This window comes from Triticum urartu, chromosome 5 (genome assembly GCF_003073215.2).
Source record: "Triticum urartu cultivar G1812 chromosome 5, Tu2.1, whole genome shotgun sequence".
Lineage (NCBI taxonomy): Eukaryota > Viridiplantae > Streptophyta > Magnoliopsida > Poales > Poaceae > Triticum > Triticum urartu.
In genome coordinates, this window is record NC_053026.1 from 51,149,725 (window position 1) to 51,173,758 (window position 24,034).

The following is a 24,034-nucleotide window of genomic DNA, read 5'->3' on the forward strand; positions in this document are numbered from 1 at the left end:
CCAGCCGAGCCACATACCGGATCTGGGGCACAATCCGGTCAGACACACTCGTGTGTCGTCGCCGCCATCTTCCACAGGTCCGTCTTCAGATCATATTGAGGCTTCTACCTTGTCTGGCCACTCTGCCATCGACGTCACCATGACGCCAGACAGCAACCTCCTCCTGCGCGAGTCCATCTCCGTGCATCGGACGCCGAGCCTCCACAGCGCCATGCCGCCGATATCCGCCGACATCGATGTGTGAGATGAAGCACCGCTCCACCATCCCCCCATCCAACACTTACTCCAAAACGATGCCCCTAGGAGGGAAAGCGATAAAACGTCGTCATCGTCCGATCCGGAAGAGCCAGATCTAGGGTTTCCCCCGGAGCATCCCGAGCCTGATGGCGCAGACTGCAACGACGATGCCTCGACAAGGGAACGACATCTAAGACGCCGACATCGTCCGCCATGACCGTAGTCGGCGCGATTTTCATCGGCAGTTGCTCCACCAGACGTGTGCCGACGTCGCTGGTCCTTTCAACCGGAGCAAACTCCAAAACAATGCCCTAAAGAGGGACTATGACGCAAAAGCGCCGCCATCGCTCGATCCCAAGGAGATCTAGGGTTTCCCCCGTAGTTGCCCGCGCTGTCAAGGGCCAGACAAGGGTAGAATCCTGTGGATCTGCCCAGCTGCCGACGAGTCGCACCCACCACCGTGCCGACGGCTGACCAGCGATCAATCCGGCCGCGCCGCCGCGAACCGATCCGGTCACGCCGTCCCCGTCCCTGGCGGCCGCGGCGCACCAGATCGCAAGGCCTCCTGCCGCAGGGAATCGACGTCGCCGAGGCGCCGCCACCACCCGCCGTGGCGACCGGCCCGCCGGCCCGCGTCAGCCCCACCCGAGCGAGAGGGCCCGAGTCCCCGCCGCCGCCGGCGACGGCTAGGCTTCGCGTGGCCGCGCCCTTGAGCGGCGGCGAGGGAGGAGGAGGAGGAGTGGGGGAGGTTCGGCGGCGATGGGATCTGGGGCCTCCCGGTCGCCCATGCGGGAGGCGGCTCGGGAGGGAGATCAGTGGCCTATTAGGTGAACAGCAAATTGATCATGGGAAGTCTGTAATCCCCATAGAACATGAACTTATGTGATAGCATAAAAGGGCAGGCCAAGGAGCAAACCGAGCAAGTGAGATTGATTTCTACCCGTGTCCAAGGAGCCTGTTCCAATGGCTTCGCTACAATAGGCCTAGGAGACGCCGGGAACAATTTTCTTACCTTTTTCCACGCCATTGCTTCTTTTCTTGGCGGATGACCACATAACTAGCGGATGATTCTGAATCATGTATCCCCTGCTCCCGTTCTTCTCCTATTTCCTTCTTGCTGTTGACTGTAACCTCTCCTAGCTGCACTACGCATGCCAACCACCATACACGATGCACGTCCTTGCTACACCCCGCACACTACGCCCCGCCTCCGTGCTACTGAGCAGATTGCGCGTGTTGTACACTAGCCACATATGATCAATACAAGGGAGTAACAGGTAAGGTGCATTGCATCCTCCTCTTTCTCGTCTGCACTTTCAACCGCAATTTGTTGTAATCCACCTTTTCTTTCGAAAAAGGAAATATTAATACCACGCAAATACCAATTACACCTAGCCTGTGTGCTACAAGATGTCGCAACAACATCCAGAATGCACACAAGCCAAAGAAAAAAATAGAAAAGAAAGGAAAAAAGAAGTCGCCAGGTGATTAGCAAAGTTCGCATCAACGTGTTGACAGTTATGCATAACTGGAATTTGCTAAGATGGAAACTCGTGATGTGTATGAGTCAAAATCTCATGAATTTTATTTAGCAGAAATGCTCTCTTTCTTCTGAACAGCATGTGGTTTTTTCAGTTTGTTTAGCCCGTTCTATAATTTTTGGAATTATGTCCTCAAGAACATGATGTATATAAATTTTTCACCAACAGAAAAATTCTTGCTGGTGGTCATTGTGTAGCTAGTGGTCGTGCAGCTGTGAAATTGGTTCGGTGGTGATCCGGGCACCGGTTAGGGCTTGCAGTCGATGGGGGCAAAGACCTCAAGGAAGGGATGGGCTGGGAAGCTGGGTCGTATGTACTCTATGAACTGGTCTTGGGCTATGTGCCAACAGTTGGTTCTCCAATTAAAGGTTTCTTGTGACGCATTCATTGGTGCGAATGAGTAACGCACATACTATCAGCTCAAAAACGCGCGCGGAGTAAAAAGAATTGGAGGGAGTACTTCATCCATTCAGTTTGAGAACGCAGCATTCTTTTTTTTTTGGAACAAAACGCAGCATTCTTGAAATGGTAGCAGATTTAAAAAAGTTATGAGAATGTAAACAGAGTATACACTAAAGTGGTGAACAATCAAAGATTTCATTCGCATGTTATGCTGTTTTAATTTTATTTATTTTTAGATTAAGATAAGATTTTTGAGATAGCTTATACCATGTTTTTTGTTAGTATTAGTAGGTGACTTGCCTGCACCAACTAATACATGCCTCGACCTGCTCTATCAACTTGCATCACCAACTCAACTCAACTAAAAAAAATCGCATCACGATTTGATCATTGAGATCTCTTGATAATTTGTAGCGAACGCCGCCATTGCCTTAGATTCAGTTATGCATCCACCATTGTTGTTACCACAAGTACTGTCAAAAGAATTAGCAAGATTAGAGATGTAGTACACATCAAACATTTCTTTTAGTGTGTAACACTTCAAACATAGCTAACTGTCGTTGCATGGGAGTATCAGAAAGAAGAGAGAAACGCCTAGCAACAACATATCGCAACGCCTGTGAAGCAGAACAACATGAACACTCGGAAGGTTGTCAGAACAACACCAAGGCGGCTAAAACGATGCCCACGGTGCCGCCTCTGAGAGCTACCACCACAAGGCCACAAGGGAACAAAACCCACAGGCTACACACATATCATGAAATACACTAAAATGTACAACATCACGATTTGCTCTGCGAGGGTCGCTGGTCGGACCAGTGTGCGCCAAGCATCCAGCACCAGTGTGCGCCGTCTCCTTCACCAGGGAGTCTTGTCGCCTGGACCTGCAAGGATGATCTGCAAAACAAACCATGGAGAAGGGAAATCATGCCACGTCATAGGCGGTGGATATGCACTTCCTAACTGAAGCTGAGGCACGTACATTGCAATCAATGGCGAACCGCCGCGCCAGCATGATGGCGGTGTTCCGCTCTCTCGCTGTTTCAAAGGCAACGGCGAAGCTGAGGTCACTCCGGGGCCGCCAAAACATTGCCTGTGAGGCTGCTTCCCCACCACCTCGAACACCACATAGCTGATACATAACAGAAATACTGTGAGAGGCAGACTACTGTTACGCCAATAGCAACTACTAGTAACAAATACTAGTACGTTATTGCAAATTTCATTGAAAACGAACATGTTATATTAACATAGTAAAATAATATCACAACAGCTGCTTCGATTAATGAGCATTGTAATCTGTTTGCAGATACTGTTTAACCGAGAAAGAGAACATGTCCCCACAAGAAAAGAAAAGAAAAGAGAGAGAAGATGCCTTTGAAGCTGCAGCCTACCTGCATCGATGAGGAATAGAATTCTTTGGCAACTACTGTCTTTCCTTTTGAAAGTCTCATCCGCAATCTCCCAACATTGAGAACATGAACAGCCTCTTTCGGCTGATCAATTCCATTCAACTGAAGCACAACAACCTGCAATGAGACACAGAGCATTGGGAACTTCAGAAACAATAGTTCAAGATATGGAACGAGATCCTCTGACTTGGTACGTTCTACTGCCGAGGGACGTCGTTCCCGCTGCACCGTCCATCACGCATCCAACGATGCTCGCAGAAACTACACCATGCGCAGCTTTCGCTCTGGTGGAAATTGAAATAAGCGGCCCATCGGTGGTCTTAATTTTAAAAATAAGAGCACCGGGTGGGACGACGACAAGTACTACTAGGCATGACAACTTTGAACTGTTATACTGCCAAACTTTGTCATGCCAGTACAGACTCCTTATTAGGTACAAGTAAAAACACCACAAGATTTCTGTAAATTGAAACCCCTACATTGCGTATAGTTAGAATAAATATCATAAAGTGGGAAAGGATAGTATGGTCATACATTGAATTCAGTTTCAGGTTTTCTTACGAGTGTCTCTACATAATCCACCAGTCCAGCATCTGCTAAGAATACCAAGCTTATGTTAGTCGCGTAATAAACAAGAGATGCACATACTTATGCCTGACAGATGTGTTCAGTTAAACAAACCAGGGTCTACTAGCCCAGCTGTCTTTGCTATTGCAGTTTCACCCCCAAAATTGATTTCAGCTTGCATGTAACGTCCAACATCATTTGGCTCTGGAGCATATGCTGGTCTTGTGGCACCTACAGAAGTTCCATGGCAACAAATGTTAGAAGCACTAGGGATCTGAATTTGAGTTGAAGATTAAAATGCTTGGCCGATATGGCAAACCTAACGAAGTGACCAAAACTTGACAATCATAATTCACCAGGCAATGCTTGCCCTTTCCCTTCTCAATAGCTTAGAGATAGAGGTACCAAAAGAACAAGAAAAATGGAAGAGCAATTTTTTTGTTTTTTGAGCAACTATGTTCAAGAGGACAATAATATGAAAAAAAAAGTAATTAGAGAGACGCCTCTAGGCATCGCAATCTCACAGTGCAATGAGAGAGAGAGAGACTCCACCTGAAATAATCTCTTTGTTGCTTTCTTTTGGGTGTATCCGGAACCACTGGACAGAAATATTTGAAAAATCCACGGGAGTACCGTTCTGACAAACTATGTGTAGCATTGAACCCAAGCACTGGAGACCCTCCAAATCGAACACGGGAATTTCGTTTCCTTTTAGTCTTTTGTGCAGTTCCAACTGGTAAATAAAACCTTGCAAATCAGTAATATATATAACATGTATTCTGTTATGCTCTAAACAAATTCTCAACTCACTGGAAGTATTTCAGATGATGAAAACTTGGAATAAAAGAGTTTGAGACTGCTAGCCACATACCATAACAAATATGATGTATGTGTGTCATATCTAATATTGCATTCTTAGTGAAATAAATACATTTGTACTCAATGATTTTCAGCGATGATGTGAACATTGAATATGAAGATGTTTTGAAACTAGCCTAGCCATGCCGAATAAGTACGAAAATATCTTAGGCCGGCATCGGTAACACATACCTCTTTCAAAAGATTGACACAATCCACAGACTTCTCAGTAAACGTCTTACGTAAAGTTTTGATTTCATTTTCTAGATCCATGGCCTGGAGAAGTAATGAATGTGAAGTAGAATTGACATATTCCAATTTGTGTATCAAGCAGTGAATAATTATAATAAACTTTACCTTGCTAGGGCAATGCAGCATTTTTATTCTTCTGGCCACTCTAACTTCTTTCTTTAGTTCCTCCATATCCTTCCAAACAGCAAATAAATGTCACAACTCAGATACATATTGATGAATTCAAAGCAAAGCAACCTCTGGAACTCTGGATGTATAAAAGAGCATATAGCAGGGGACTAGAGATCAAGTATTGGACCAAATGGAACTGAAGCCTCAAAGCTAACCAAGATAAATAAAGGAGCAATAAATAAAAATGCAATGTTTCTCAGCAGAAAAATGCAATGTGCTAAGCTTAGTATGCATGATATTGGATTATATCATCTCAAATTGCACAGGTGCACAAAAGGTAGCTTTACTTCAAAATTTATGACATGTATATGTATTGCCACACAAAAAAATGAACAAATCTTCAGAATTACTATCCAGATTATGTACCAATTCAGCCAAGGAAAATAGCTTGCCAGAATACAATATGTAAGCAAGTAAGCAACAACATAAGAGGAGGAAGGGCAAGTAAAAGAACAATTAAAGTAAACAAGCTTCACTGTATGAACTAGCTTGTAGTCTTGCAGTAACTGGTAAGTAACAATTAAGGAAGGTGAGAAGCTTTAAAAAAAATCAACGTACTTGCTTCCCAGTTTTTTTGGACATCTTTTCATGCTCCTGAAGTGCTTCTTGAACTCTTTGCACTGCAGACCTAGCACTCTCTACCTCCGTATTGGCATTAACTCTTTCTTCTTCAACAATTCTCTTGGCATCTTCAGAAGCCTATGAGCAAGACAAAAAAAAACTTCAATACTATAAACAAAGGACAATGCACAAAAGGTGTTGAGAGCATCACAACAGGTAGGAGCATGGGAGCATTTATACTTGGAATATATCCTTTTCGATATTGTGTAAAGAAAATCTAATCCTGCTTAAGATAATCAGCGCTCTATGCTCACTTGACTAATTGCATGTTTCTGATGGAGTCACATTTGGAAAATCAGGTGAAAATCTTGAGACATATCGACTAAACATTTACACGAGCCGCCAACTTTTGAGGGGAATGACGTGTAGTAATGTATATTTTCTTCCCTATAGTAATCAGGTTGCATCGACACAAACTTTCATTTTCCATAAATTCTATTGTAAGATAAAACAAACATTACTCTAATTTTTTTAGACTATAATTACTCTAATTTAGATAGGTGTGCATTCCTTTCGAACTAACATAAATATGTTTCTTTGGTAACGAAATCCCTAAAACTAGGATCAATGGGTATAGTCCCTAACTGAATGTGCAGTCTGTATATGTTTTCAATCGACCTCCGAAACTAAATACATTTATTAGTTCCTAGGTACAAGTTCTTTTAAGAGCTTTTCAAAACTTCTCGCTAGGCAAGAGAAGCAGGTACGAGTTATTTCCCTGAAGACTTCAGGACTTGAGCAATAAACTGCACCCTTTTGTAGATATATCTCATAAAGATAGATCTTCTCTACTATACATAACTGTCAACTAAGGCTCATTTCTATTCTGCTTAATATAATGATGAGCAGCTTTCCTGCATGCTCGAGGAAAAAAAACTGCCAAGTAAGAAAGAAATACTCCCTCCGTTCCTAAATATTTGTCTTTCTAGAGATTTCAACAAGTGACTACATACGGAGCAAAATGAGTGAATCTACACTCTAAAATATGTCTACATACATCCGTATGTTGTGTCCATTTGAAATGCCTAGAAAGACAAATATTTTGGAACGGAGGGAGTACGTATTTAAGTCGGTTGTGAATTATAAGTAGTACAACTACCAAATGAAGGATTCATGATACCGAGAACTTCGACATTATTCGAGTACATAGATTCTGATTCTGGAACATATCAAACCTCATGTTTGTAAAATCTAATGCTACAGCCGTGGAAAGTGTAAACAAACAAACTGGAACATACCAGCTTTAATGATTTCGCTAATTCTGTGACCTCTGTTTTTTGTTGAATCAACTCAGCTTCTCTTTTGGAGAGCTGAACTGCAAGAATTTCCACCTGGAAAATAGCATAACTTTAATCAAATGAGAACATGCCAGCTTTAATGATAACTAGATGCAAATATAACTTCAAATGAAAGATGGAGCTACAAGAAAAATGCCTGGAGTATAGGATATGAAGAAACCAACCATAGAAATAGACTCCTCAATTTCATCCTTAGTTTTGCCCGTGACTTGACCTCTCAGTGACTCCAATACACTCTTTAGATTTTTCAGGAGAATGTCTCGCTCCAACAAAGCCACTTGTCTCCATTTAACCTGACGGTTTGAACAAGTCAATCAGAAAACAAATTCATAACCTAAGAAAAACATAAATTCATTAACTAAACTGATTGGCATGTAGCATGGAGGCAATCATGCACTAAATACAGAAGGTCTGTTCGAGAAGAATGCAAAGGTCTGAACCTCTTTAGACAACAGAGTGGCAGTGTTGAGTCCCTTCTCAAACTTCATTGCAAGCTCACGGACTGAGAAGCGCTGACGGCGATCAAGCAGTTCCTCAGTCTCCTTAGCAACAACCTCCTTGAGAGGCGGCACTTCTGGGCCATCTGCCAGCTTGATCACTATGCCGTTTGAACCATTCTTGTAGGTAGGAAATTTGTTTCTTATGATATTTGCTGGACGCAGTGGCCCTGGTCGTATGTCCTCATTCTTTGTCTTGCGCCCATAATCAAGAGTTGCTGCCCAGGTCATCTATAAAATACAACTTCCCTGCAATTTTCACACAATACATTTTTTCGTCAACATAAAAATTGCATTAAACATGACACCTGCATAACAGATTAGCGTTTGAGAATTTATTCCTGCCAAAAGTGATGCACAAGGCAATGGAACAATGACCCGGAGCTAAAGTTGTGAAATTCGAATCAAAGAATGCAAAAGGGGTGGAAACAGGCTGGATAAGCTATGAAATGTGGCCTAAGTATACTTGAAAAGCTACAGCTTTGTGTGAAACAACTGATAAACATAAGACGGTCTTATCTTTCAAGCAAGGGACAAATAATCAAATAAAATGAAGGAGTGCAAAATATTTTAGCACACAGCAAAAACCCAGAAAACATGAAAGCAATATGATAGAGAGTAGGCCCTCACAAAGAACCAAAATGGTTGATTACACACCAGCAAACTATCGGGGCAGGCATAATTGTAGGTGGTTGGCAAAATTATGCGGTGTCATTCATGAACCTCCCCCCATTAATTAGCAGCATAATATACTAGTGAGGAGCGGGGACAAAAGCCTCCACCAACGGAAAACTTACACTAGGAATGAAATTAAAATGATAGCGTAACAAACTGCTTTTTACAACACAACGCTTTGTTGAATTCCACTTTGTTAAAGGGCACGGCTGAGAGGACGGCAAGAATGCAACTTTATCAGCGAACAAGGCATTCTCCGCTTTACAGTTGGAAGTGGTCCACCCTTGTCCATTGTTGGTTAGGCGACAGAGGAGGCTCGATAAAGTAAAGTAACACAGCATCCAAACCCTGTTTAGCCCTGAAGACAGGAATTTTCTCACGAGGCAAGTGACACAAGGAAAATGGCAAAGCTAATTAGCTCATTAATTTACTCCACATATAGAAGGCGAAACAAACTCTGAGATGTGAAACTCTGGAAGACCTTCCTTATTTAGATCACATAAACGAAAGACAAAAAAACCGTTCTTAATTAGGGAAATGAAGCCGGTGCTCAGCGCAAAACGCTGGGGCATCTAAGACTAATATTCTACTGTACTGTACAGTTGTAACTTGGACCGAAAGTGCTTTAATTAGACCCACAAATAAAATAATCTAGTATTGTTCCTGCAGGTTCCCCAGACCGCAATGCAAGTATTGCAAGCCCTGCATGGCCCCATCGTCAAGACATAAACAATGCAAGTACATCTGTACTACTGGTACTTAATTACGCCGTTGATTTGTACTGTAGGAGTACTACTCCACGCGACACGGAGACGAAATCCCTCCTTCTTCTTCTCGCGGCGCTCAACTGCTCCCCCCGTGGTTTAATCTCCATGTCGAAGTCGCACCCAGCGACGGATTGGAAAGCGTCTGCTACCGGCTAGGCTAATACGGAGTACTACTTTGAAGGGAGCAAGGAGAGAAGAGGTTACATTTTCACCCGCGGGCTAATCAAGCAGGAAGATGCAAAATCTCATCTCAACAGCAGAAAAGAAGGAGCTGGAAATAAATGAAAAATCCGCACAAGAAGTAGAACTGACCCCGCAATGCGCGCGCGCGCGTGCGTCGCCCTGGAGCCCTCCTCCACGCGGGCCGGGCGCGGCGGCGAGTGGCGGCGCAATGGGGCTGATCCGGCGAGGGCGAGGGCGAGCAGAGCAGGCCCGCGGGGATTTGGGGATCTTGTTTGCGAGGAGGAGGGGTTTGCGCCGAGCCGCCGGGGGGCGAGGGAAGGAGACAGTTTTCTGCGCGGGGTTTGCTTTGCCCCCCTCTCTCTTTCTCTCTCTCTCTCTGTGAGTCTGTGTGTGTGTGCTTTCTTTAAGGAAGGAGTGGGGAGTGGGGTAGGAGGCTAGTGCCTGCCGGGTACAGCGGGTGGCAGCTTTGAATGGCCTCTCCGGCCCCCGTCCGGTGACTCTCTCCTCTCTCTCACTCACTCGGTGGCGTGCATGGCTAGGTCCACGCGCAAGTGCGCCTTCTTTCCACGCTGCGTCCTCATTGCGGTTGACAAGGCAGGACCAGCCGGTATAGTGCATGGGGATTACAAGAGTAGGAGTACGTGGTTTTCTTTCCCATCCCTTCCACATGGGTAATGATCCTCTCACGTACTACGTGCGTCCTTGTATTATTGATTTCATGAGTTTGACTCGCATGATGAGTTCCAAACGGAGCCGTCGTGACAGCCCACGAAGTTGATGTAGTATGATGTGGACTTGTTTCTTTCTTTTATTTATTGTTATTGTTAGGTATACATGCTTGTATCTTCCTCCTTTTTTTCAGGAAAAAATACGCCCACTCGCACTCCATTCAAAATACCGTCGTCGGGTCATTTATATAAACTAGCACAATGCCCGTGTGTTGCTATGATCGAATCCATGAAAAACGAGGAGTTATCACTGGCTTAGGAGATCGTCAAAAGATGATGGCATCTTTCGGCCGTTGCATGGTTCACAACTAAAGAGAGAGTGAAAATGTAACAAAAGATCATATGTTGTAGTAGTCTAGGATGATTATCGGGCACTTGGTAGCTTGCTGCTAGGTCCATGCCAAATGCGCCTTCTTTCTATGTTGCGTGCCTCCCTGGCTATGGTTGAGTGCGTGGTTTTCTTGTCTATTCACATGGATAATCATCCTCTCACGTACGTACGTACTACGTCCTTGTAGTATTATTGATTTGAGTTTGACTCGCATGATGAGTTCAATTCTGAGCCGTCATGACAGCCCACAAAGTTGATATATGATGCCGACTTGTTTCTTTTTCTCTTTATTTATATTTGGGAACTTGTTTCTTCTTCCTTTCTTTTCAGAAAAGAAAAACTGACACTTCAGGTTGAAAAACCACCGTCAAGTCATCTATTGGGCCCGTGATTTGTGGGTGTTAATTATATGACTGAAATGAACCAAAGCATTTGAAATCGCCGTGCTACATGGAGAATGCATGGAGAGCAACTAGTTAACGAGCGCTCCTTCGGGAGCCTCGCAACGATCAGCGTCACTTGGTGCGCTCTCAGCCATTCGCCACGTGTCGCGCTCTGGACGCTCCCTTCGGTTTTTTCGACGTTTTGGTTTTCTCCTGGTCTTCCTTAGCTTTTCGATTAAAAAATCCAGAAAAAAAAATTTGCGCGAAAAAAACACGTTTTCTTTTTTCCTTTCGCGAAAGTCATGGTTTTTCCACAAGAGTGACGGCCGTGCCTTTCAGAAACGAAAAAAAATATTTTTTGTTTTTTTTCTTTCACGAGAGTCATGATTTTGCTTCCGCGAGAGGCACGGTTGTGCTTTCGCGATAGTCACGGCCGTGCCTTTCGGAAACGGAAAAAACAAACGTGTTTTCTATTTTTTTTCTTTCGTGAGAGTCACAGTTTTGCTTCTGTGAGAGGGACGGCTGTGCTTTCGCGAGAGTCACGGCCGTGCCTTTCGGAAACGGAAAAAACAAACGCGTTTTCTGTTTTTTCCTTCCACGAGAGTCGCGGTTTTGCTTCCACGAGAAGCACGGGTATGATTTCACGAGAGGCACGGGCGTGCCTCTTTCGGAAAGGGAAAAATATCGTGCTCCCGGTTCAGTTTTTTCGCCTGGTTTTTTTTGTGAAAAGAAATGTTCTCAAAATCTATCAACATGGGATCTAGTTTTGAAAATCTCGACGCGAGGAATCCAATGATGAAAACGGTTCGAGATTTGGACGCACGGTTTAAAAGATAAAATGTTTTGAATAAACGGATCTACGAAAAGAGTGAAAACTCCCAGATTGCAACAAGTGGCACGCTGCATGGGCGCCACTTGTCGCGACCTGGGAAAGTGGAGTGTTCTTTACAACGAGTACTTCTTAATTAGTGATTTCGGAATGCATGTCGTTTCAAAGCTACATGTAGTGACCCTCACATATGATACTTCAAAATCCGGTCTACTCCATTTTAAAATGTCTTGATGTTGTAATAAATGGTGGAGCTAGTAGTAGCAACTTTTTCGTCAATAATAGTGATTCTTCCTAAATAATCGATGATCAAACATATAGAAATCCAATTTTTCATATATTCTAACGTTGCTTACATTATATTTATGATCGGGCGCTGACATCTTTTAACAATACTTCTAAGAAGTTTCAAACAATCGAAATTATGCACAATTAGATACCTATGCATGATGAATTTTGCTAAAACTTAATGGTATAATTATATATAATGCCTAGTTGAAAAATAAAATAAAAATATTAACAACCTAAGGACTTTCAATGTGTGATTTGTAACCCCGCGACAGAAAAATGCAACCCCCTGTTTGCGTGTTGTGTCGTTGCCAACATCATATGGAGCTCTATTCTTCGGTCGGCCAATCTTCAGGTTGTCGTCGCCCCCATGAATCAGGAGGTTGCCATGGTGGAGTGTTTGTGAATGAGTCTACCACAACATAGATAGGAAGAGACTGGATTGCTTGTGTGTCTTGGTGGTTTGGGCTATTTGACATGGAAGGAATGCTCGCGTCTTCGACAATAAAATCCCGACAATTCTACATGTTGTCCATCAGCTTAAGGTTGATGTTGGCTTCTAGTTTAGGAAGCTTTAGAGCATCTACAGCCGCAGGTTGCAAAATTGGACCCTCAAACGTTCGTGGATGTGTCCGGACGCGCCCACAGACAGTGACCGGGCGAGCCTTAGATTTTACCATTTGCAACCACATACCCTATTTTTAAAACATTTATTACATGCAAGGCCATGCACATCGATCATCTTGTCAGTCTTGGGCCGGCTGGCCTGTCAAAACACCAAAAATTGCTCATACTTAAGATTTCCACATCCGTATTAGTCCCATCTCGTCGCGTGCCGAGCTAGTCGACTGACTTAAATAATCGGGTCATCCAGAAGTGATAAGCTTCTGACATCATTGCATCATTTGTTAAGAATATAGACTCACCATAATAAACATAGAAGATTCATAGTCAGGGGTCTATCTCCTTGACAAGGGAAACATTCGTTTCGGTACTGCTTTTTATGAACCACAATCTGTCGATAAAAAACGATGAACAAGATAAATCTATTGTCATCGTAGTACAGGTATCAACGTACATGTGAATGAGAAGAACTTGACACCCGACGAACAATCATCAGTTAATGAAATGCACAACAAGAATTGATAGACCTACACAGCAACAGAGAAGCTTGCCGCCATGCGTCGGCGCTGCTATTTAAAGCCGGTTGGCGTCCGCCTCACGCGGCGATGTGGGACTAAAATTTGAGTGCACTGATAAGAGAGAGCGGAGCTTCTGTCGCTGTCGCCGCAAGTGAGACCGCTACGACCCATATATAGTGGGGTCGGCGAACGCACCATATATTTGGACTAGATATGAGGGTGCCGGTCAGCACGGGCGTTTGAGGCGCCCGCCTGGGTCGATATTTCGTGACCGGGCTGCCCGCCCGCATGTTTGAGGCGGATTTGGGACGTCCAGCCAGCCTGGCTATAGATACTCTTAGGCACCCTTACGTTGTGGCCCTTTTCTAGTGTAGTTTGTGGCTCCTTGGTCGTTGCTAGTTGCTACTGATGTAGTATAGTTTAGTTTGTCACCTGGCTCTGCCCATTTGCATGGTGGTTCTACTCAAGGCCTCTGGTTACTCCTCGTTGGGTAAAAATGGCTGGGGACGCAAAGCTGAGCTTGTCTTTGCCAAAGCAAAAGCAAAAGCTCCGACCATCGCCAGCTGAACTGTATCCTCTCACATCCACCGCGGCGTCCAACTTTGTGTGCTCAGCGTCGTTTCTCAAATCGCAGCGCAGCGGGATCACTTATTAACTTGAGCTCACCATATCGCCCCCGCACAAGATCCAGCCGCATGATTCGAGGAGAGAGCAAAGCGCAGAGGGTGGGCCCATGACAGCTGCGGCCGGTGCCGCAAATCACGGAGCATCCGGGCCCCGCCAGCTTCGCGCCATCGGACGGACGGAGAGCTCGCGCGGCGCGGACGCGCCGGAACGGTGGCGCCAGGAGGTCCGTCCGTCTGATGCGGCACCATCCGTTTCTTTTTTTATGTGTATAGGGCACATCTACATGTGCTCTAATTATTACATATCTAAATGAATGCATCAAGTATAAAGAGGAAAAAAAAGAAAAAAAAATATCCACACGAATCTTAACATAAGATCAATGACATAGGAATTAAATATGCAATATTTATTATACATCTAGATGTGCTTTAGTAAAACTGTTCTTTTTTTGAGAAGAGAGGGAATGCGGTACCAACCGTTATGACTGGTTCAAGCTCAAAAACAAAACCGTTACGTGCTTATGAATTTTGGCCCCTACAGCTCTGTGCAGTTATTTAATTTCTAAAATAATAATGCTCTCTGGCGAGGATTGGGGATTAATAAATTAGACGATCCACACCAAATCAGGCGGCGAGTGATTGTCAATTTATCTCTCCTACCTTTTTTTTGCGAAACAATTTATCTCTACTAGGTAATCTTCCACAATATCTCGAGTCTAACAAGTACTCCCTCCATTCAGTAATCGAGGACAAGTATTTCTGGATGAAGGGAATATACGTAAGAGCATTTATAGCCGGGCGTACCAAATCCGTTCCAAACATCTCGGCAGACGGTCCAGTCACAAAAATTCAACCAAGCTAGGCATCTCAAACGCCGGGCTAACTGGCGCCCTTCATATTCAGCCTAAATATAAGATGGATATGGGGGGCGCCTGTCACGTCTGCCCCGCCCATCTGACCCTATTTTGTCCTCACAAATATTCCCAATCTAAAATTTTGCAAAAAGAAAAAACATATATTCTCAATCCAAAAACCCTACCTCACTTCGCTCTCGCTTCATTTTTTCTTCTCCCCCCTTCGATTTCTTCGATTCGATCTAGTCCGACGACTCCGACGACCATGTCAAGCTCCGACAGCCGCTCCGACTCCAACCGCAACATTGACAAGGAGCCGACCCTTCGCATTGCCCTCGAGAGGTCCAAGGTGGACACATGGGCAGTTGGCCCCTCTCGGCCCCGCCCCGCCGGCGGTGGCCCCTCTCGGCCCGCGCACAACTCTGTGAGGGCTACATAGTCCGAGCCTCCCCCACGCCATCCCCTGCCCTCGCCGGCCACTGCTTCACGCGGGCAGCGGTGGGTGCTCACTAGTGCAGAACCGGGCTTTAGCACCGGTTCATAAGACCCTTTAGTGCCGGTTCAGCAACCGGCACTAAAGGGCGGTAACTAAAGCCCCCCCTAGTACCAGTTCAACACGAACCGCCACTAAAGGGCCACCACGTGGCACGAGCCAGCGCCGGGGCGGGGAGACCATTAGTACCGGTTCGTAACACCAATCGGTACTAAAAGGTTTAGGGATTTTGGTTTTATTATTTATATATTCTTTAATTTTGTGTTTTCCATTTAATTTTTTTTCATTTGCTGGTATTCTACGATACTACATATTGTACACGTTATGCATATATATAAATAGAATTTCTCATAGAACCGATCATATATATATATATATATATATATATATATATATATATATATATTGAATGTCTCACGCAACCATTCACACATACATACATGTATATATACAATTTGGTATATATATACTGTAACGCCCCGGACACACCCGCCGGTGGTTGTTACTCCTGGCAGGATCTAGACTAGCCCCACAGATCAATACTAGTCTTTTCTGCGCATTTTGTCCTCACCTGTGCGCATCCGGGAGCAACTTCCCGGTCGGTCATCCATCCTGAAACTACTCCAAGCTAAGCACGCTTAACTTTGGAGTTCTGTCCGAATGAGCTCCCGGAAAAGAAGGAATTCCTCATTGATATGAGTAGTCTGTCATCCCTAATAAGCCAGGCTATCACATACACCCTCACTCAAAGGAACGGACGTCCTCGTCGGGCCACAGAAACGTTCCCTCTTGGCACATACGTATGTGCATCCAGTCCGGTACATGTGCCATACCGTGTGCTGTTAGATAATAACGAGAATAAACGAGACACGAGAGACACGGATTTTTACGTGAAAACCCTTGCGGGAGAAAACCACGGACGCACGAAGGCGCAATCACTATGAGGTGACAGGCCGTCTGAGGTGCGACTACACGGGGTATATATGAGGGGCAACACATAGGAGTCCTTGTAGGACAAGTAAACGAGTTGTACTCGTACGCGTCGGTACCAACGCAAAAGGCCCACACCGTATGTACTACATCTAGTCCAATACGGTACTAGAATTTGGATCACAATTTAACAATCTCTACCTTGAGCCAAATTCCCTCCAGTAGTCGAAGAAAGTGAATAACTCCATCCAAATCATCTTAAACACCTTGTGCGTCAAAGTTCGTAGGACTAGTGAGAAATACCAACTAAGCCTGAGCAAAGCTCAAACTTATTGGTCGGAACTGGCTTTGTCATCATATCAGCAGGATTATCATGAGTACTTATCTTGCATACCTTCAAATCACCTTCAGCAACAACATCTCGAATATAGTGATATCTGACATCAATGTGCTTTGTTCTCTCATGATACATTGGATTCTTTGTAAGATATATAGCACTTTGACTGTCACTAAATACGGTAGGGCAAGATGAGTCTCCACAAAGCTCAGTGTACAAACCTCTCAACCAGATAGCTTCTTTGCATGCCTCAGAAATAGCCATATACTCGGCATCAGTAGTGGAACACGCCACAATAGACTGCAAAGTTGCTCTCCAACTCACAGCATAACCACCAATGGTGAAAACATAACCTGTGAGTGATCTTCTCTTATCCAAATCACCAGCAAAATCAGAATCAACAAAACCAACAAGTCCATCTCTAGATTTTCCAAATTGTAAATAAGCATTAGAAGTACCTCGCAGGTATCTGAAAATCCACTGAACTGCTCTCCAATGCTCTTTTCCAGGATTAGCCATGTATCTACTGACAACACTCAATGCATATGATAAATCCGGACAAGAACAAACCATGGCATACATAAGTGAACCAACTACACTTGAATAGGGAACTCTAGACATGTACTCAATATCGGCATCTGACTTAGGACATAAAGCTGATGATAATTTGAAGTGTGCAGCTAATGGAGTGCTTACTGGCTTGGCATTATGCATATTAAAACGACGAAGAACTTTATCAATATATCCCTTCTGACTTAGATATAGTTTTCCAGATGGTCTATCTCTGGATATTTCCATGCCAAGTATTTTCTTTGCTGCACCCAAATCCTTCATCTCAAATTCATTACTCAATTGCTTCTTTAGTTCATTAATATCTGGCATACTCTTTGCAGCAATAAGCATATCATCAACATAAAGGAGCAAATAAATAGTTGAACCTTTGACAGTTTTCAAATAAACACAACTATCATAATTAGACCTTTTGAAACCTTGAGAGAGCATAAAGGTGTCAAATCTCTTGTACCACTGTCTTGGAGATTGCTTCAATCCATAAAGACATTTCTTTAACTTACAAACAAGCTTTTCTTTTCCAGGAATAACAAAACCTTCAGGTTGTTCCATATAAATATCCTCTTCTAATTCTCCATGTAAAAATGCAGTTTTAACATCCAATTGTTCAAGCTCAAGATCATGCATGGCAACAATACTGAGTAAAGTGCGAATAGAGCTATGCTTCACAACAGGAGACAAGACTTCGGTATAGTCAATACCTGGAATCTGACTGTAACCTTTAGCAACTAACCTTGCTTTATATCTTGTCTCATCATTAGGAGAAACACCTTCTTTCCTCTTGAAAACCCACTTGCAACGAATAGGTTTCTTCTCTCTAGGCAATTTTACTAAATCCCAAGTGCCATTCTTTTCAAGTGATTCCATCTCATCATGCATAGCGGTCATCCACTTATTACTATCACCAGAAATAATAGCCTCGGAATATGAAGAAGGCTCAGAATTACCATCAATTTCTTCTGCAACAGATAAAGCAAAAGAAACAATATTGCACTCTTCAATTAACCTGTCTGGTTTATTAATACCCCGCCTGACTCTGTCACGTGCGAGATTCCAACTGGGTGGAACAATAGGATGATTTGGAGTGGGAGTGACATTATCATCATTAACGACGGGTTCATCATGTGCATCAACAATTTCATTACCAGATGTATCACCTTTATCAATAACATGCTCCACCTGAACAGTAGGCTCCTGAACAATAGGCTGTTTGTAAGGACATATTTATCCCTAAGTGTTTTGGTGATTGATGACAACGCATTTGCGGACTAATCGTGTGCCATGAGTATTCCAGACACTTCTTTGCTAGGCACAAGACGATTGGGTGCCCCTCAAAGACTGACGAAGACGACGTCTTTTCTACGTTTCTTTTTGGTGGATTTGAGACGTAGGAAAGCCGTACTATTAAGAGGGGGTCCGCGTTGGAAAGGTTTGGGTGGAATCATCACGTACACGTCTCCTTCTTATCCCCTCCTTCTTCCTTGGAGCTTCCTCCGTTTTCTTGCCTCCCTTGTCTGGCTGCCGTTGTTGGTTGCGGTAGTACTGCTCCTGGGTCAACGGTAGTACCGTAGGCATCCGCGGTAGTACCGCGCGGTGGCACGGTAGTACCGCAGGTGCCCACGATAGTACCGCTCCCCTGGAGCCGCACTACCGCTGCCCACCAGGCTAGTGCCGCCCATTTGCGGTAGTAGGAGTGGATGTAATTTTTTACATCCGCACCTACCGCGGTAGTACCGCTTTCGCCGTGCGGTAGTACCGCGCTATGCGGTCAGGCAGTAGTACCGCCCCTCGGCAGTACAACTGTGTCGGGTTTTTGCTACTTCCGTTTCTTTGTGGAAGTAGGCACGGAAGTTTTCCTTCTCCCTTGGCTGGGACTTTTGCCTCACGGTAGTACCGCATGGAGGGCGCGGTAGTACCGCACAGCCGTGCGGTAGTACCGCTTGGTTGCAAGCAGTAGTACCGCGTGGCCTTGCGGTAGTACCGCTGGCCGCGGGCTGGTTGGTGGGTAATGGTAGGATCTTTTCCACACACTATATAAGGGGTCCCCTTCTTCCCCGTTGAAAGGACCGATATGGTTGACTAGAGGGGGGGGGGTGAATAGGCAACTAACAATTTTTAGCTTTTCTTTAGCAATTTAAACTTTGCATCAAAGTAGGTTGTCTAGATATGCAACTAGATGAGCAACCTATATGATGCAACACGAATAGGAACAGAAGCAAGCAAGATGTATGAAACAAATAAGCTACACAAGTAAAGGCACGAGATAACCAAGAGTGGAGATGGTGGAGACGAGGATGTGTTGCCGAAGTTCCTTCCCTTTGAGAGGAAGTACGTCTCCGTTGGAGCGGTGTGGAGGCACAATGCTCCCCAAGAAGCCACTAGGGCCACCGTAATCTCCTCACGCCCTCACACAATGCGAGATGCCGTGATTCCACTATTGGTGCCCTTGGAGGCGGCGACCAAACCTTTACAAACGAGGTTGGGGCAATCTCCACAACTCAATTGGAGGCTCCCAACGACACCACGAAGCTTCACCACAATGGACTATGGCTTCGTGGTGACCTCAACCGTCTAGGATGCTCAAACACCCAAGAGTAACAAGATCCGCAAGGGATTAGTAGGGGGGGAATCAAATATCTCTTGGTGGAAGTGTAGGTCGGGGCCTTCTCAACCACTCCTGAGCAAATCAACAAGTTTGGTTGGCTAGGGAGTGAGATCGGGCGAAAATGGAGCTTGAGCAATAATGGAGCTTTAATGGTGGAAGAGGTGAGTCAACGGGGAAAGAGGAGACCCTTTATATAGTGTGTGGAAAAGATCCAACCGTTACCCACCAACCAGCCCGCGGCCAGCGGTACTACGCGCCTGGCCAGCGGTACTACCGCAAGGCCGCGCCAGGTACTACTGCTTGCAACCAAGCGGTACTACCGCACGGCAGTGCGGTACAACCGTACCGTCCCACGGTACTGCCGCGACCCCAGCACAGAAACAAACGCAAGAAGGGGCGGTACTTCCGCACGCGCGGTACTACCGCGCCCCCCATGCGGTACTACCGCAAGGCAAAAGTCCCAGCCAGGGGGAAGGGGAACTTCCGTGCTTACTTCCGCAAATAAACGGAAGTAGCAAAAACCCGACACAGTAGTACCACCGAGGGGCGGTACTACTGCCTGACCGCATAGCGTGGTACTACCGCAGGGCGAAAGCGGTACTACTGCGGCAGGTGCGGATGTAAAAAATTACATCCGCTCCTACTACCGCAAGGGGGCGGCACTAGCCTGGTGGACAGTGGTAGTGCGGCTCCAGGGGAGCGGTACTACCGTGAGCACCAGCGGTACTACCGCGCCACGGCGCGGTACTACCTTGGATGCCTACGGTACTACCGTTGATCCAGGAGCAGTACTACCGCAACCACAACAGCAGCCAGTCAAAGGAGGCAGGAAAAACGGAGGAAGCTCCAAGGAAGAAGGAGGGGATAAAAGGAGACGTGTACGTGATGATTCCACCCAAACCTTTCCAACGCGAACCCCCTCTTAATAGTACAGCTTTCCTACGACTCAAATCCACCAAAAAGAAACGTAGAAAAGACGCCGTCTTCGTCAGTCTTCGAGGTGCACCCAATCGTCTTGTGCCTAGCAAAGAAGTGTCTGGAAAACTCATGGCACACGATTAGTCCGCAAATGTGTTGTCATCAATCACCAAAACACTTAGGGATAAATATGTCCTTACAATCTCCCCCTTTTTGGTGGATTGATGACAAAACGGGATTTGCACAAGGAAAAATACTATTAAGTAAAAGCAAACCCCTCCTCTCTATAATATAGACGGGCTCCCCCTAAATGTGTGCCACCTAGATGAGCACGAATACTAGGAACAGAGCTCCCCCTATATTATAGAGACAAGGCAAATTTATCACTAGACAAGATAGTACAGACATAAGATAACTAAGATAGATAGAGTTCATATGTCTTACACCATATGGAGGATAGGTCTCAAAGGCACAAACCGAACAAAAGCAAACGAGGCAAACGAGGTCCAAACGACAAAGCAAACTAACACACCAAGCACGACACAACGCAAATCCCTACACTCTCTCCCCCTTTGGCATCGAGACACCAAAAAGGCAGAGAGGACACCTACACACACGGGGTGGCTCAGGCAGAGAAGTCGTCCCACTGCTCCTCGCGCTCCTCGTCAGACTCAGCGGCGGGGATAGTCTCCTTGATGTCATCCTCTGAACTGGTCCACTTGTAGCCCTGCTTTGACATCCAGGCAGCCTCAGGTGTGATGACGTCCTCAGACCCGCCAGACACATCCTCTCCAAAGAGCCTCATCACCTTCTTGTCACGGCGGCGACTCTCCTTGTCAATCACGTGAGCCCTGTACTGTCCCTTCGCCTGCATGCAGAAGATAGTCTTCATCTTGTCCTTCAGCTTCTTGGCCCATGACGGCTCAGAGGAAGAAGTGGTGGACCTAGCAGCACGGTCCTTAGCAGCAGTCTCAGCAGCAGCAGCCTCCCCCTCACTAGCAGCCCTCCTAGCAGAAGATGCCTCAGCACGGGTAGTGGTGTTGGCCCAGTTGGGCTTGACGCGGAGGCTGATGGACTCATGGCGAATCCAGTCTGGAGCAAGGAACTCATCACCTGGATACGTCTTCTCCCAAGTGGTGGAGAGCAGCAGAAACAAGTACAGTCCATAGATAGGTACCTTGCGAGTGAACATCGCAAACCAAAGCTCACACCACATGATGTGTGAGACATCAAGTGGCTGAGTCTGAGAAGTACGTGCCTCTGCACACAAGAGCAACATGTCCACTAGATATGCATGAACCTTGTCCTTGTCGCCAATGCGTGAGAACAGAGTGTTGCGGAAGATGCGATGCATGATATCCAGAAAGGAGTTCAACACCCAAGATGACTTGCCATTGGGGACTACCTTCTCAACAAGGAAGGGCTGAAGCTGGTTCTTGTTGGCAGACTGAGAGTTGGCATGGGGGCGAACGCCAACGGGGGTGTGAAGTCCGTCATCAGGAATGTGCAGCAGATCCATGAACTCTTTCCATGTAGCAGACAGCTGACGGCCATTGGTCATCCAGGTCATCCTCTGCTCCTCCCCGGGATGAAAGTACACTGAGGCAAAGAACTGACAGATAAGCTCAGGGTCATAGTCAAGGTGAAAGGAGATCACCGGCTCAATAGCAAACTGCTCCACCAAGTCCAGAGCCTCTCCAAAATAGTCACGAAACTTGTCTTTCCGCAGGTGATGCATGTCTATCCACTTGACATCCACGAAGGTATTCTGCTTGTTCTTGATCACATCCAGATAGATGAGAGCCTGTTGCTTGGTCCAGAACAACTCGGTGCCTCTGAGGATAGCCCAAGGATTCACATAGGGATTGATCTTCCGGCGCTCAACATACTCAGTGGTTGAAATCTCGTCCATGCCCTTAGCCGGTTCCTTTTGCTTGCTGGCAGTGGTCTTGACATTGCGCTTGGGGGCATTGGAGCCCTCTGGGGCTTCATCTTGGGGGTTGCGCAGATGCTTGGAGGCAGTGTCACGACTGGGATTGGAACGGCGAGAGCCACCACCTGAGACACAGAACGCAAAAACACCCACAACAGCCAAGAGAGATTAATGCAAAGACCACAACAAAGCAAGTGAAACAAGTAGAAAGCACACATGATAAATGCCTAGAGAGAGATTTGATCCCTACGGTAGTACTGCCAAGAGCTGCGGAGCTAAGAGAGTAGTACGACTCTTAGACGCGGTAGTATCGTGCAAGATCACGATAGTACCGGGTGTAGGAGCAGTAGTACGACCTTAGCGCCGCGGCCGTCGCGGTAGTACCGCGTCTGCGGAGTGGTAGTACCGTACGGTACGGTAGTACCACACCTGACGGGCGGTAGTACCGCACCTGACGTGCGGTAGTACCGCAAGAGCGGTAGTACCGCACCTGACGTGCGGTAGTACCGCAAGAGCGGTAGTACCGCACATCGGGCACGGTAGTACCGCACCGCGTCAGATCTGAACTGGTTCAAATCTGAGAAAGCCCGTGAAACCATGGCGGTACTACGGTTGGACAAAGCTACCACAAGACATCATATCAAGTATGTTTCCTACGCATCACGACTCTCCTACATCCTACTCTTGGATAGATTTGGCCTAAAATCTCAAGAACGACAAGTTTCTCCCCAAAAGCCTAGAAGCAAGAGAACAGCCAAGAAAAAGAGGGATTTGGGGAAAAACCTTGGTCCATGGCAAGAGGAAGTGGTGGGGAACGATCCCACCGGTCGGAATCCGAGGAGAGTGGCCGGAGACGGAGATCCGGCGAGGGCCTCCGGCGCCGTTCTTGAGAGGGAGAGACGTGGAGAGAGAGACAATGAATGGGTATGGGGAGTTGGAACTCCCCTGCCCGAGTCATAACCCCCACGCGCCCTTGACGGCGCGGTAGTACCGTGCCCAGACACGGTAGTACCGCACGGTGCGATACTTTCGAAGTACCGCACCAGAGCGGTAGTACCGTGCTGTGGCGCGGTAGTACCGTGCCTCCCAAAGCGGTAGTACCGTGCCTAGACGCGGTAGTATCGTGGGCTCAAGAAGATGCATGTTTCGAGCGCGAAAAACTGGATCTTTGCACAAACCACTCCGAGCCAACACGACACCACAAGACCACGCAACACACAAAACCAGAAAGGCACACGACAAACGAACCAACCACAAGACACCACCTCTCCAAAAGAGAGGGCGGTGGCCGTAGCCACCTATGTTTGAGTCAATTGGTATGGCACCGCGAAGAATTATCCTTGGGTCCATGACCAAAACTCGTCTTTGAAGCACAAGTACCATCAAACATGGCTAATGTGAAAGACTTGATTGATTTATGCATAATGGGGGGAGGGAGAGTTCATTGAGAGAACATCACTCCCCCTATGTCCATGCCTACATCTAAATAGGACAACACACTGAGTATGGTGGGGTGTGCAAGGGTTCAAGCAACATTGCTCGAATCGATGATATTTAGCTCATGCCTTAACTCGCGACATCTTGCT

At 46.0% G+C, this 24,034-nt stretch overlaps 1 protein-coding gene across 1 annotated transcript; it reads right to left on the minus strand.

Annotated features, from left to right (window-relative positions):
- Positions 1-2,683: 2,683 nt before the first annotated feature.
- Positions 2,684-9,886, minus strand: LOC125507832 (stomatal closure-related actin-binding protein 1-like). The gene is made up of 13 exons (XM_048672348.1): positions 9,611-9,886; positions 7,800-8,105; positions 7,524-7,652; positions 7,300-7,392; positions 5,999-6,139; positions 5,375-5,443; positions 5,210-5,293; positions 4,712-4,892; positions 4,274-4,390; positions 4,127-4,185; positions 3,575-3,709; positions 3,163-3,312; positions 2,684-3,077 (listed from the first exon to the last, which is right to left on the minus strand). The coding sequence occupies exons 2-13, from the start codon at positions 8,085-8,087 to the stop codon at positions 3,039-3,041; spliced, it is 1,485 nt and encodes a 494-aa protein (XP_048528305.1). The 5' UTR covers positions 8,088-8,105; positions 9,611-9,886; the 3' UTR covers positions 2,684-3,038.
- Positions 9,887-24,034: the final 14,148 nt, after the last annotated feature.